The sequence below is a fragment of the Heterodontus francisci genome, chromosome 4, assembly GCF_036365525.1.
Source record: "Heterodontus francisci isolate sHetFra1 chromosome 4, sHetFra1.hap1, whole genome shotgun sequence".
Lineage (NCBI taxonomy): Eukaryota > Metazoa > Chordata > Chondrichthyes > Heterodontiformes > Heterodontidae > Heterodontus > Heterodontus francisci.
In genome coordinates, this window is record NC_090374.1 from 21,822,244 (window position 1) to 21,838,510 (window position 16,267).

The 16,267-nt window shown below is 40.0% G+C and overlaps 1 protein-coding gene across 9 annotated transcripts in view; it reads right to left on the reverse strand.

The window, feature by feature from the left end:
* nek1 (NIMA-related kinase 1) overlaps window positions 1-16,267 on the reverse strand; it is a 168,086-nt gene that overhangs the window by 73,661 nt on the left and 78,158 nt on the right. For 7 of the 9 annotated variants that reach the window (XM_068029276.1, XM_068029275.1, XM_068029272.1 and 4 more), the window contains 3 exons: window positions 10,050-10,133; window positions 2,273-2,356; window positions 325-402 (listed from right to left, as the gene is read on the reverse strand). In XM_068029276.1, the coding sequence (XP_067885377.1) occupies window positions 325-402; window positions 2,273-2,356; window positions 10,050-10,133 (246 nt within the window). The remainder of the gene's footprint in view (window positions 1-324; window positions 403-2,272; window positions 2,357-10,049; window positions 10,134-16,267) is intronic. The other 2 variants (XM_068029277.1, XM_068029274.1) reach the window with 1 other exon arrangement.

Here is a 16,267-nt window from a genome sequence, read left to right on the forward strand (position 1 = left end):
TCAATCAGGTCCCCCCTCAACCTCCGTCTTTCTAATGAAAATAATCCTAATCTACTCAACCTCTCTTCATAGCTAGCGCCCTCCATACCAGGCAACATCCTGGTGAACCTCCTCTGCACCCTCTCCAAAGCATCCACATCCTTTTGATAATGTGGCGACCAGAACTGTACGCAGTATTCCAAATGTGGCCGAACCAAAGTCCTATACAACTGTATAGCAAACTGAAAGTAGGACTTACTACTGGGTCAGCCAAAATATTTTTAATAGTTGTCAGAAGAGGTTCAGGTTATAGACGGTGGTTGCAAAGGAGCTGCCAAATCTTACCTTAAGTGCTTCAATTTTCTTGCGCTTTAACTCAGCCTCATCACTGGATTCCTGCCCATCTGAACCATCACTGTCACACTGAAGAATGATATGGATAAAACAAGCATGCAATTGTGACTCAGATTCAAACATGAATTGATCTTATTTACATTACTAACGGCATATTGACTGCTGTTGCATAACCTATTAATACTGCAAGTCATGGAGAAGGTCTACAAGCATAAATACGCCCAACAAGCATCTTTTGCTTTAATAACAAACAACAGGGCACCTTCAATGTCGTAAAATGTCTCAAGGCACTTCAGAGGAGCATTATCAGACAAAATCCAGTACCGAGCCACAGAAGGGAGCATCAGGCAGGTGACCAAAAGCTTGGTCCAAAAGGTGAGTTTTAAACAGTGTCTTAAAGCAGGAAAGATGATGGAGATGCAGAAAGGTTTAGGGAGGGAATTCCAGAGCTTAGAACCTAGGTCACTGAAAGCATGGCCATCAATTGTGACAGCCCAAATAATAGAGATACAACTATTTCACTTAAGCCACTTGAGGATGAACAATTAGGACGGCAAGTGGTATGTTGGCCTTTACTGCAAGAGGAGATGAGTACAAGAGTAAAGAAGTCTTGCTGCAATTGTGTAGAGCCTTGGTGAGGAAGGATATACTTGCCACAGAGGGAGTGCAACAAAGGTTCACCAGACTGATTCCTGGGATGGCGGGATTATCCTATGAGGAGAGATTGAGGAAACTGGGCCTATATTCTCTAAGGTTTGGAAGAATGAAATGTGATCTCATTGAAGCATACAAAATTCTTACAGGGCTCGACAGCATTGATACAGGAAAGATGTTTTCCCTGTCCAGGGGGTCTAGAACCAGAGGACACGGTCTCAGAATAAGAGGTAGGCCATTTAGAACAGAGAAGAGGAGTTTCTTCTCGGAGGGTGCTGAATCTTTGGAATTCTCTACCCTAGAGGGTTGTGAAGCTCAGTCATTGAGTATATATTACAGACGTCTAAATATTAAAGATATCAAGGGATATGCGGATAGTATGGAAAATGGCGTTGAGGTAGAAGATCAGCCATGATCTGGCTGAATGGCGGAGCAGGCTCGAGGGGCTGGATGGCCTACTCCTGTTCCTATGCTCCCATCTTCAGCGGCTTTGGTCAGTGGTAACTGAAGTAGATGCTTGTCCCTGGGGTAATGAAGTTGAACACTGAAAACATATTTGGGTTACAAAACTGCATGATAAATTGTACTATATTCAGAGTGCTGCTGGAGTGGACCGGTGCAGCTTCCAATAAAAGTGTGCGAGTGGAAGAGGGCATCACTTCCAATATATCTACATACAGCTGGGAATACAGCCCTATGATTCTGTGAAAGAAAAAAGAACGAGGACAGAGAACCATCAAGTTTGACAATACCAAAAATAGTTTAGAATTGGGTTCCAGTGTTTTAGTTATTGAGACAAACACCTCTTAAATGCTATGCAACTATTACAAGTGAATGGCTTAAAGTATAACCACAGTCACAAGGAACCCAGTGATAGAAAGGGGACGTGTGATTTGACTAAAATCTGGTGAATAATGCATCCAACAGGAGAGAGATAGTGGAGGGGAAATGGCCAACAACCAACTCATGACATTCAGTGAGAGCTTGGATGGAGGGATCCTCTGACCTTCCAATGGTTCAAGAAAAAGTGGCCCAATACCCTTTCAAAAAAATTATACACAGATGATGAAGCCTTTTCAAAGATTCATGCGAGGAGCTTGTGTTATTCATTTGACTCTCTGAAGAGCTATCACCGCTCTAAATAATTAATTCCTTTTCCAGATTTATAAGTTTCCAACTATCAAATGATTTATGTCACAATCATGCAGGGAAAAAAAAGGATCCACTGAAACCATTAGACAGCAACAGAAATAGAAATTTCCAATATAAGGGACTAAGTGTATACCTTTTCTCCTCTAAGTTTTGCTTTAATTTCTTGTCTTTCATTGAAGTTCTGAAGTCGTATTTGCCGGAGTCTTGCCAAATACTCCTATTGAAATAAATATACATTACGCCAGAGCTTAAGTTTCTGTGTCTTTAAAAATAAGTTACTCTACATCTTGACTGCTCAAGACAAATTACAACAAAAAAAAACTTTTTGCTCTATAATTAGCAATATAAAGGCAGAATGGGGACATTGTGAAGTTTCTATAAGGCACGCCAAACGTACATTCTTTGTTAAAACTGCTCAGATACTTGGACTGCTTTTGTGTTTTCAATTCCTCCAGCCAACAAGGCCCACTTAGGTTCACCGCATTCTCCTGCAACTTGGATGCCAGTGAATGGGTTACAGGTCCCACTGCAATTTGCAATGGTCACTGTGCTCCTCACTCAGCCACTATACATGTCACCTGCTGTAGGAATAAGTAGCAAAAAAATGCTTCCGCACCCCATACTCCACTGATCTAAAGGGATTGGATCTCCATCAGTTAAGGAGCCACAGTTTACAGTCCTACTGAGAACCAGCAAAAGCCCTCCTATGCATCTGGCAATGGATGTATGCATCAAACAACACAGGGATCTAAAGCCAGTAGGTCTCTTCTCCACCAAAACATCAGACCTTCCTTGGTTGAATGTACATGCTAACTGGGACATCAATTAAAAGAAAAGTAGGTAAATATGCATGGTAAAGTTTCAATCCAGTGTAATATGACCTGCAGAGCAACACTGATGCTTTAAAAACTGTCAAAAAAAGGTCTCTGGTAGTTGTTTGCTATAAAGTAATTTACTAAGTGACAATAATGCTTTCTGTTATGCGCCCATGCAACACTGAAAACTAAGAAATGTCCATTGATTTCTATGATTCCACCTTTACAAATTCAACCATATGGTGAAATTCTACATACTGCCATTTTTACAGATGAATATAGCATTCAAAGGCTTTAAAATAATTTTGATTTAACTGACTTAGGAAGAGGCAACAAGAATACCAAAATAGGAGCCACTTCTATTACTGTTTATATAATACCAGCACTTAAACTGTAAGCAGCACCAAAATCACAATACACCAATGCAAAGCCACAGAGACAGTCAAATTTGTAATTCAAAATTAAAAGGAAAAATTATATTTGCCAAGACAGGAAGGTAAAAAAAACAATGTTTAAAAATAAAACCAGGCAGACAGCAAAATTGAAAATAAAAGCAAAAATATATTTAAAAAAAAACATTTCTCATCAGGCAAATCTCACGATCAGGGAGAGTCATAGACTTCTCAGTAAAAGGAGTAGGCCATCTGGCCAATAAAGCATTTGCCAGCTCTCGTCTTTCTAATCCCAATGCTCTCCATATCTCTCAATACTCCTAATTCCCAAATAATTATCCACATTCCTTTTGAATACCTCAATTGACTCTACATCAATGGTAAACCATGCCAATGTGTTCCACATTCTTACAAACCTGCTTTTGAAGAAGTTTTCCTAAATTCACTTCTCACCAGCTTTGTTTAAATTCTAAGTTTACATTCCTTTGTTCTGGCCTCCACACGGCCATTAACACAGAACAGTCAGTCCCCATCTGTCTGTTGCCAGGGAATCAATTTTAAAAACCTTGGTCAGACAACACCTTCACTCCCTCATCTCGAGGGACGATAACTCAAGTTTTTAAACAACATCTGATCAGCATTGTGTGCGACCAAAGTAGTATTTTCTTGACTTGAAACGTTCTATATCTCAAGATCAAGCCCAGCACCCAAATAGTCTTTTGAGAACTTTTTGCATCTGCAAATTAATTTGTAAGAATGTAGGTTCCTGGACTACTAAAACTTTTGTTCATTTATCCCAGTACTTCCTTATTCCCATCTCCCAAATTTATACCCAAAACCTAACAGCTCACACTCAGATTGAATTTTGTCCACTCTCTTAAGCCTACAATGTCCTACTGCAATTTCCTGCTCACTTTGGCATGATTCCATTTACTTCTAAGCTTAGAATCAACTCAATATAAACTCCTTTACTCCCAAGTAAAGTGAAAAATGGGGACTCCAGCAATGAACACAGGGTAGTATTACTTTTCATCATGAGACTGTCTCTTGGATCCCAGTTCCCTGATTTTTACTCCCAACTAATTTCCTATCCCTGCTATCAAGGTTCTCTCTAATTCCATGCAACTCAACTTGGATTGTAACCTTATGTGGAACCCCATCAAATAACTTCTGAAAATTCATGCATTCGCCTCCGATAACATTTATCCAGCTACAATCAAAATAAATTTGTCACACTTCATAAGCTATTAAAATTTAACTGGTAGGTTTGATTGGAAGCAGATAATGCATGACTATGTAATCAACTGCTGAATTTCTCAATTTCTGAATAAGCATATTTCAGCTTCAATTGAATTTTCCTTTTTGTATTTGTTCGCAGGACGTGCGTGATGCTCGCATGACAGTCTATACTGCTCTCCCCTATTTACCTTAAGAATGAGACCAGGGCTGCTATTAATAAGGAGGTCAAAACAGCCAAAAACCTGCAAGGCTAGTGACGTGGAAGCCGTGAAACGTGGAGAACTGAAACTGCATGGGGAAGGCTGGGTGGTGAGGAATGCAGGATGGGAATGATAGAGGGATGAAGGGGATAGGATCAGTATGGCATGAAATGGCATTGGATTGGGATTTAAGGAAGTACTGTTGCAATAAAGATACTAATTTCACCGCAAATGTTTTGTGGGTCTCTGTTGGTATTAAAATTGTTAGAGGGCTGGGAAGATGTTTCTTCTGGCTAGGGAGGCGAGAACATGGGGTCCCAGTCTCAGAATAAAGAGGTCAGCCATTTAAGACTAAGCTGAGAAGAAATTTCTTCAGTCAAAAGGTTGTGCACCTTAGGAATTCTCTACTGCAGAGAGTGGAGATTGCTCATTTGTTAAGTATGTTCAGGCCAGAGATCAACAGATTTTTGGGAACTAAAGGAATGAAGGGATATGTGGATAGTGCAGCTGAGATAGAAAATCAGCCATGATTTTATTGAACGGCAGAGCAAGCTCGAGGGGCCAAATGGCCTTTCCAGCTCCAGTTTCTCATGTTCTTATGACTAGATTTCTTTACTTTGAGAAATTTGCTTTTGTATTATGCAGAATGTGACAGTCTTAACTCAACACTGAAAAGCTTCCACCGACTACTGCTTCAATGTACATTATGAAAAGCAATTCTACCTTTAGCAATGATCTGAACACTGGGAATAATTCTTCAAATTAATAGACTGAAGCTTACGATCTATTTTATGCATAGCAGTTGTTAATGCATCAACTTCTGTTGCTACACAATAAAATTACAGTCCAATATTTTGTGTCCACACAGATTTATAAGGATTTGTAATCATTTCCATTCAACTCAAAGTAATGAGTTAATATTGTAAATTGGACAACGTTTCAATATTTTTTGATTACATTCCTATGGCGTACATACAAACATACGAATTAGGAGCAGGAGTAGGCCACTCGGCCCCTCGAGCCTGTACCGCCATTCAACATGATCATGGCTGATCTCATTGTAACTTCAACTCCACATTCCCGCCTACCCCCCCAATAACCATTCACTCCCTTGCTTATAAAGAATCTATCTAACTATGCCTTAAAAATATTCAAAGACTCTTCTTCCACCACCTTTTGAGGAAGAGAGTTCCAAAGATTCACGACCCTTAGAGAAAAGATTTCTCCTCATCTCTGTCTTAAATGGGCGATCCTTTATTTTTTAAAACAGTGTCTCCGAGTTCCAGTTTCTCCCACAAGAGGAAACATCCTTTCCACATCCACCCCGTCAAGACCCCTCAGGATCTTATATTTTTCAATCAAGTTGTCTCTTACTCTTCTAAACTCCAGCAGATACAAGCCTAGCCTTTCCAACCTTTCCTCAAAAGACAACCCGCCCATTCCAGGTACTCGTCCAGTAAAGCTTCTCTGAACTGCTTCCAACGCATTTACATCCTTCCTTAAATAAGGAGACGAATACTGTACACAGTACTCCTGATGTGGTCTCACCAATGCCCTGTATAACTGAAGCATAACCTCCCTGAAGTATTCAACTCCCCTCGCAACAAACGATAACATTCAATTAGCTTTCGAAAGTATTTGCTATACCTGCATACCAACCTTTTGTGATTCATGCACTCGGGCACCCAGATCCCCCTGCATCTTAGAGCTCTGCAATCTCTCACCACTTAGATAATATGCTTCTTTTTTATTCTTCATGCCAAAATGGACAATCACATTTCCACATTATACTTCATTTGCCAGATCTTTGCCCATCTATATTCCTTTGTAGCCTCATGTCCTCTTCACAACAGATTTTCCTACCTATCTGTGTCATCAGCAAATTTAGCAACCATATCTTCAGTCCCTTCATCCAAGTCAGTTATATAAATTGTAAAAAGTTAAGGCCCCAGCACTGGTCCCTGCAGCACACCACTCGTTACATCTTGCCAACCAGAAAATGACCCATTTATGCCTGCTCTCTCTTTCCTGTTAGCTAGCCAATCTACTATCCATGCCAAAATGTTACCCCCTACATCATGAGCTTTTATTTTCTGCAATAACCTTTGGGGTGTGACACCTTATCAAATGCCTTCTGGAAATCTAAGTACAGTACATCCACCTGTTCTCCTTTATCCACAACACATGTTACTTCTTCAAAGAATTCCAATAAATTGGTTAAACATGGTTTCCCTTTCACAAAACCAAGTTGATTCTGCCTGATTACCTTAAATTTTTCTAAGTGCCCTACTATAACATCTATAATAGCTTCTAATATTTGCCCTATGACAGATCTTAAGCTACTAGGCCAGTAGTTCCTGCTTTCTATCTTCCTGCCTCTTTGAATAAAGGAGTTACATTCTATTTCCCAATCTAACATAACCTTCCCCGAATCTAAGGAATTTTGGAAAATTAAAACCAACACATCAACTATCTCGCGAGCCACTTCTTTTAAGACCCTAGGATGAAGTCTATGAGGACCCAGAGACTTGTCAGCCCGCAGCTCCAACAATTTACTCTGTACTACTTCCCTGATGTTGGCGATTTTCTTGAGCTCCTCCCTCCCTTTCATTTCCTGATTTACAGCTATTTCTGGGATGTTACTTGTATCCTCTATGGGAAAGACTGATGCAAAATACCTGTTCAATTCATCCGCCATCTCTATTTTCCATTATTAATTCCCCAGAGTCACTTTCTATAGGACCAACGCTCACATTGTTAACTCTTCTTATTTTAAATATCTATAGAAACTCTTACTATCTGTTTTTATATTTCTAGCCACCTTTCTCTCATACTCTAATTCTTCCCTCCTTATTCATTTGTTGGTCATTCTTTATTGCTTTTGTCCAATCTTCTGACCTGCCACCCTTCTTTGAGCAATTCCATGTTTTTTCTTTAAGTTTGATACTATCTTTAACTTTTTTTAGTTAACCACAGATGGTGGGTCCTCCCCTTGGAATTTTTCTCTCTCGTTGGAATGTATCTATTCTGTGTAGTCTGAAATATCCCCTTAAATAGCTTCCACTGCATCCCTATTAGCCTATCCCTTAACCTACATTGCCAGTTCATTTTTGCTAGCTCTACTTTCATGCCCTCATAATTGCCCTTATTTAAGTTTAAAATACTAGTCCTAGACCCACTCTTCTCTCCCTCAAACTTAATGTAAAATTCAATTATATTATGATCACTGCCGCCTTCACTATGAGGTCATCAATTAATCCTACCCCATTGCACAATTCCAGGGTAGCTATTGTCTTCACATCCCCACAACTGATAATCTCCACTTATGAGTCCACTTCCCTCCTGTGCATAAAAAGGAAGGATGGGGTGGGTTGCAACTTGTCAGTGCCAATGCAACTTATTTTGTTGCCAGGAAGTTATGTTAGAGTGACTCAGTTGGACTCCCACATTTGATTCAATCTCCATCGACTGAGAACACCAAGCTCCTAATGTGGAATCTACTTGTAACACTGAAATGAGATTACTATTTGGAGAGGGACAGAATCAAACTGCTGTTGCCATAACTCCCTGCAAGCACATGCTGGTATTCCAGCATACTGCTCCACCCATCACTTCAGGCTTATTTTTTTTTCGGAAAGGAAGACAGACAGACAGAACTTGTATTTAGATAGCACTTTTACAATCTCAGGACGTCGTAATGTAGGGAAATGCAGAAGCCGATTAATGCACAGCAAGGTCCCAAAAATAGTAGTGGAATAAATGAATGATTGTCCATTGAAGGACAATTCTTGACCAGAACAGTGGGTGAAACTTCTACAAAATACTTGCATGGATCTTTTATATCCATCTGAGATAGCAGACAGGAACTCAGCTTAATGTCTCATTTAAAAGACGGCACTGCCGATAATGCAGCACTCCCTCAGTACTGCACTGGAAGTGTCAGCCTAGATTATATATTCAATCTCATCTCTCAATATGGCCCTTGAACGCACAACTTGCTGGCACACGAGTGGCACCACTGAGCCATGACCAACACAGCCAATCTCTTACACACAGGCCGATTCTTGTTTTATGACATAAATACAGAGCTTAAATTATTCTATGTAACCCAAATGGAAAAACAGAATAATCAGAGATAACTCAAAGAAAGCTTTCTCACTTATGTTACTTCTCAAAATCAAACTGACTTTTACGTTTTCTTATAACTTTGCAATGATAGCATTGACTTATTGCTGGGATACAATTCATGGGTGTCAGGCACCATCTAGTAGCTCACACAAGTGGTGGTTTGTCATGCGGGAGTGGTGGAAGGCTAGCCGACTGCAGAAGCATTAAAGCCAAGCCCAATGCTGTCCTCGCCCAATATCTGTACAAACAGAGATGCTTCCATTAGGAGTTATTGAACACCAATCATGGGCAGAGCCCTGAATGAATTTCTCCTCTTTCAACCAATGGTACCAAGGCTGACTCCAGCTTTCGCATTGCTGCTGCTGACTGAGATCAGTCAATTTAGCACACTGGGGGAATTAATATTGGGACCTTGCTGGTCTGCTTGCCTTACTCACTGGGAGTGTTCATTAAAAAAAACACCCGACTGATAAAAGAGCGAGCCTGGGCACATGAATGAGAAGATTAGGGTAGGAAATTAATTTGCTCCAGTGAATTAAAAAGCTGAATCATTCAAGGTTTTCTTTAACATGACAGGGATAGTTCAAAGGCAGCAGTTCTCTTCCAGTCTCCCCGCTCTCACTGCATTTATATTCCCAGTGCATATTTTGCCTTCAGAAACTTCAGTACTTCATGGGATTACCAAGGTGAAGTGGTACTTTTATATTTCATACTTTGGGAGGGAAAACTGCTTTCGTGACGGTGATTGCATGGTTATAACATGACAGTGCCTAGTTATTGTATCTGTACATGCTTCAGGCTGTACATGCTTAGGTTCAGGAACTCCTCTAAGGCAGGAAGTCATCAGCATCAGGATTGAAAACAAAAGGGAGTAACAAAAATTTCAAAAGGGCGAACAGATGAAGAGATCCTTCAACTTCCCTGTACACCTGAAACACTTAATAGACTGCATTGCAGAAAACACTCTTGTTGATTAAAATACTCAAATTTCATTCTTAGAGTAAAGGCATACAACGGAAGCAGGGAGCTCCTTCTATTGCTTGGACTGAATGTGCAAACTACAGACATGCTGACAAAATGGCCCAAAAAGTCATGCCACGGGCTTTATGAAGATGAGAAACATGCAGGCCTCCTACCTCTTCCTCTTTGCTTCTGGATTTTCCTCTTCCTGTTGAAATGGGCCTGCCTCCATAGATAGCTGCCAGGTTTTGCAGGATCCCCTGTTTACCATTCAATGGGTTAAATTTAAGAAAATGGGGCTTATACAAAAAATGTGCCCATACACACATTCAAGATGTGGTTATTGAATACAAATGTAGTTTAAACCCTTCAGCAAGGAATAAAGGCAATATTATTGCTTTTTTAAGAATGCTATCTTTGTTAAAATTTACTTTCAAATCAATAGCATCAAATTAATATTTACTTGAATGATTGCGATATTCAAGGCTTTCAAGAGGCACTATTTGTATTTAAGGCTATACTATAAATAAAACAATCACTAAACAGAATAATGAGCTTTTAAAGAAAAACTAACTTAGCTTCAAGGGTATAAAATCTGAACTGACAGAACATCTTTCACCCCAATGAGTTAGTACATGAAGAGTGTCAAAACTTAATAGTTCTGAACAAAAATAAATTCGTCATTTCTCTGAAGGCATACAAGTATATAACCACCTACTCCCATGTTATATCTGATTGGCTGACAGATCAAATTTATTAACAATTTGATCAGTTGTAAAGTTAAAACCAATGAGTAATTAATTATTTACCCATCTGAACCAGCCAATGACAGTCCATAATCATCTGGGTGTCTGCAGGCATAAATCCAGGTTATAATCTGCCAATTCTAAGATGGCTTCTCAGTGCACTCTGTACCCAATGGCACAAGGGGTCAGACTATCACTGGGTTGGTATAAGCAGTGGCTCCAATGGGCATCATTCTGGCCTTGATGACATGCTGGAGCTCTGCTTTTTGGGTGGATCTCAGTGAACCAAATGCAAACCTTTGTAATTGTATTGTGTATGGAGTGCAAACACCAAAGTATAAAAATAGCATGTGGCCAAATCAAGAGCATCATTGGAAAACAACTGGCAATAGTGCACCTGTACACCCTCACACAAAGCACACGATACAACTGTGGGCGTCCTGATGCCCTCTGAGAAGCAGAATATGACAGAGGAGTTCCCCAATTCAATCCGCAGTCCGTACTGATCAGAACTGGGGCAGTAGGAGACCACAGTAGGTTGTGACATGCAACAATAATCTGACACCTTAGTTTGCAATGCATCAGTTGACAAATTTAACATTTGGCAGCTTATGTCATTCTTTAAAGTCTGTGTATACAGAGTGGTGGCCCATTTTCTGAAGAAATCAGTGTCAGCAGGGGCAGGGGAGGAGGGAAAGAACAGATTGGCCAGTATGACGACTTCCGATTTCGTCCATTCTAGAAACTGGGGCATCAGGCAAAATGGGATTGGGTTTGGCTGCAAAGCCTTCTTCCCACACCCCACCACCACCACCACGATCAGATATCCAGCCAATCATTTACTGGGTTCAAGTTTTAAGAGTGGCTATTTAGGTAAGTTACCAAAGAGCTGCCTTAATGGTAAAGTCCGTACACGAGTAAAATAACTTCATATATCGGGTAGGTAAATAAAAGGAGTGCAAACAAGGAAGTAATTGCATTGAAGATCTAATCTCAGCAAAAGTATGTCTTAAATTGGCTCTCGATCTGCAAGTCCTGATCCTAAGTTAGGCTTTCTGCACTTGGGCTATAGATGACTCAAATTAATCAGAAGACTTTGAATCTAGGAAACCAATATTCTAACAGATCTTATTTTTAAAGGCTCTCGCCCATCAGCAGTGTTGATATTTCAAAGACTTTACAGGAACAAGAACAGAGGATAGGTCTGCATTAGAAAAAGAATATTTTCTCATACGTCTCCTTCCACAGCTCTTTCCGCAGATTGACCTGTGGAAAACTAATTAAATTTAAACTATCTGTGCTCCTTTAAGGTTGAGTCAACGTCCCCTGATTCTAGAGTCTTGAACATATTATGAGGGATGAATTTATCTATTCCCTCAAGAATTTTGAATAGTATCATCCCTAAACCTGTTCCTTTATGTTAAGTGACAGTTCAGTTTGTCCTATGCTGTATTACCACCACTGCTGTACCATGATATCCAGAATTGCACACAGTTCCCCAGGTGTAGCCATAACAGGGCTGCAGATAGATCTATACATTCAGTATCAGATCTGGGACTGCAGCTGTATCCCTCTGGCCTTACATCCCAAGACCTATGAGATATCCTGACTACGCTCACATCCTGCATTGTTATTTTTGGTGGGCTATTCACCAAAATGCCATGCTGCTTTCCTTGCGTTGCATTCTGTGGCCTACAGCCAAGTGGAATGCAATCTGCCATACATCAACACTCTCGAATCTATCCAGATTCTTTCATTCTTGGTTTGAACAACCCCGTCTCAATTTGATGTCCACTGTAAAATTAGACCCCTTGGTTTCTGCTCAGATGCAGCACTTTTAAATACACTGCAGAGAGCAATGTCCCAGCACTGATCCTGTGTTAACTTTTGTCATGTCAACATATCTCCATTCACAATCACTGGTTTAGTCAATTTTCAAACCAACTCAAGAAACTTGCCTCATATTGCATGTCTTCCCACACGTTGACTTATTGCTTGTTGCAGCTTAGTATCAAAAGTCTTTTGAGATCTAAATAGATCACACGACAAAATTTCTTTTTAAGAGCTTAAGTAAAATTGTTAGACAAGATCTTCCACCCATAAATCCATGCAAACCATCTTACCATACCTATTTAGATGCTGCACTGTCCTCTCTGGGATGCCTTCTAATTCTTGACCTACACAAATGTTAGGCTCATTGGTTTTTAGTTCCCTGTGTTAACCATATGTTCCTTTAAAATATTGGTGTTATGTTAGTTACTTTCCAGTCTAATGATTTCTAAAGATAATGGCAAGGCCATGACCAACTTTGCTAGCAGCTTAAAAATGGTCATGAAGGCCATTTGGGCTTGTTCCTTGAGATTGAGAACACTATTGGTGACCAACTTACTTAAAAATTTTAATTCTTGTAATATTTTTCTCACTCGTTCCCACCCAAAACATGAAATTCCATGCCAATGAGACTGCCCACAGTCTCAAAGAATAATTATCTAGCCAATTTGCTATCGCTTGGTACCATGTCACCATGGTTTTTATTCAATATTCCCCACCATCCTGACCAAATTTTCCACTTCTTTCCAGACCATTTTTTTAAAACTTCCTTTACTTTGTTTTGATTTTAATCCAATCCCACTGTGCTATCAACAGCTTTGGAAATAATCTCTTTTTTGCCCTTACTTCACCTGCTACTTCCACTGTTTACCACATCATGGCTTTCCCATTTCAACTTCTTCCCTAATGGGAAGTAGATAATGTACAACATTTCTGAACACTATCCACTTGTATTCCTTGTTTTTCCCCGCCAACAGTTATGTCCAGGTCATTTACCCGAGTTCCCCTGTCAGACTCAAGGTTTGCCTAACAGTAAGTGTTTCTATTGTACTCATTCTCCTTTTCATCATCAGCATAACATTAAACTCCACCATATTGTGATCACTGTTGCCAGGTGCCCCTAAACTACCTGCCATCTCCTAATTGTTGACTTAATTGAATAGTAAGACACAGAAGCAGGCCAGTTGGCCCATCGAATCTGTGCCAGCTCTTTTGAAGAGCAATTCAGTTATTCCCACTTTCAGGCACTTACTCCATATCCCAACATTTTTTTCTCCTTGAAGCATTTATCCAATCCGCTTTTGAAAGCTTAGGTCTCTACCACAAACTTCACTCCTATGCAACTACTCTATCCCCTTTCCAGCTGCGTACTCAGCCTAAACTATACCAGTCACAATTCTGGTGTTCTCTTTGACCACAAGCTGAGCTTTAAGCCACACATCCAATCAGTCATTAAGACTGCTTATTTCCACCTCGGTGACATTGCCTGTTATTGGCTCAACTACATGAACATGATCCTCCCCCATGCTCCACAAACTGCATTTTGTCCAAACCTCTGCCAAACTTATGCTATTGCACACTGAAGTCCCACTTGAACAAATCTGCCGACGTACAATTGGTACATTAAATTTAAAACAACCTACAAATGCCTCCATCTTCTCACTCCAACCTTTTCTGCAACCTCCTGCTCCCCGATCCCAACCTCTGCCTCCTCCAAATGCTCCATTCCTCTTGACTTTATGCATCCCCCTTTCACTTCATCCCATCATTTCAGCACCCTGGTCCTATTCTCAAGAACACCCTCGCTAATGTTTTTCACCGTTAAAAACCATCTCTTCCACCAAAATCAGTTGCACCTGCTTCTAATTTATTTTAATTTAGAGATACAGCACTGAACTATACTACCTATATTATTGCTGATATGGTTATCTCTATTTATGAAATATCTTGTGATAGTTCTTTGCATGAAAGTTACTGTATCAATGCATATTGTTGTACTTGTGTCTCAGTGAGAAATTTAGGTGAAAGTTATTGGTCAGACAGAATTAAAATCAAACTCATCTTAAAACAGAAAATAGCATCAAAGCACATGGGTATTATTCCCTTGATGGATTACTCCAACTGACAGTCCAAGATTATGTCTAGGATCACGTTTGCACTCCTATGGCAGCATTTATAGATTTCCCAATCTATTCCTAGTAAATTGGTCATCCATATGAACAGCACCTCTCCCTATACATTCTTCTCTCATGTCACAACATAGGCCCATCCATCTTAACATGCAGTTATTTTCCTTCCTTCATGTCTTGTACCCCTCAATCATCCTATTTCCACAGCTTCATCTGGACTGGATAGTTTAATCCCCGTTATAATCAAGTTCTCCCATTTAAAAAAAAAAAGGCTACATTCCCCTCTCAGATTATTTTGACCAACGACACATAGTAATTTGGATCCCTCTAGATCCCTCCAAGTTCACCCAGCCTGTCTGTGAGAGTTCTGTGATGTCTATGATATCAAAGAGATTTGGTTCAATAATAATACAGCGAGCCATTACCTCTTCCATTACATTCCTAAGACTCTTAGGATTCCTGTGTAGAACCTCTGAAGCATCCATTTTCCCATTTCCGAGGTGAATATGTTTACTGATTTTGTCATTATTTCTTTGTGCTGCAATAGCCTTATATTTCAACTTTCGTGCTGAGCCAGGATCTTGTATAGACCTTAATCCACCAGTTTTAAAGTGTTTTGTACATTTCAAAATTTTACTTAAAACAGTAGGCCAAAGGCAGTGCAGTCAAATGGTACTAGAACACTGTGGTGGTTCTCAAAAGGAATTTGACCAGTTCATTTAATCCAACAGGATCACCCACAATTTACATCTATTTTTGCCAATGAATTGCTTCTGGATGTAAGTTTTACTCTTCAACAATGTTAACACAAAAGGTTAGTATGCAAGATAAGGGAGCATGGCTTTGGGTATATTACCATGAATGGGGGGATTGGTTATCGGACTGGAAGAGAAAGTAGGGATAAATGGGGCACACTCAAGTTGCCAGGCTGCAAATATCAGTGTTCAGGTCTCAGCTATTTACAATCTACATTAATGATTCAGACAACGAGACAGAGCAATGTATCCAAGTTGGTTGACAATACAGAGCTAGGTTGAAATGCAAGCTGTGCGGAGGACATAAAGAGGCTGCAAAGAGGTATAGGCAGGTTGTGAATGGGCCATAAGGTGGCAGATGGAGTATAATGTGGGAAATTGCAATTAGTCACTTTGCTAAATTTAGAAAAGCAATTTTTTTTTTAAAAAAGAGGCATGAAACTTGTAAAAATTGATGTTCAGAGAGACTTAGGTGTACTCGTACAAGGAGCACAAAGTCAGCAAGCAATTAGGAAGGCAAATGACATTTTGACCTTTATTGCAAGGGGATTGGAATACAAGATTAAGGCGGTCTTGCTACAATTGTACAGGGCTTTGGTGAGATGACACCTGGAGTACTGTGCAGAGTATTTGGTCTCCACATTTAAGGATGGATAGATATACTTGCCTTGAAGGCAGTACAGTGAAGGTTCAATAGATTGGTACGTAATAAAAGCAAAATACTGCAGATGCTGGAAATCTGAAAGAGAAACAATAAGTGCTGGAAATACTCAGCAGGTCAGGCAGCATCCGTGGAGAGAGAAGCAGAGTTAATGTCTCAGGTTCATAGAGTCATAGAGAGATACAGCACTGAAACAGGCCCTTCGGCCCACCGAGTCTGGGCCGACCCATTTATACTAATCCCATATGCCCTACCAAATCCCCACCTTCCCTC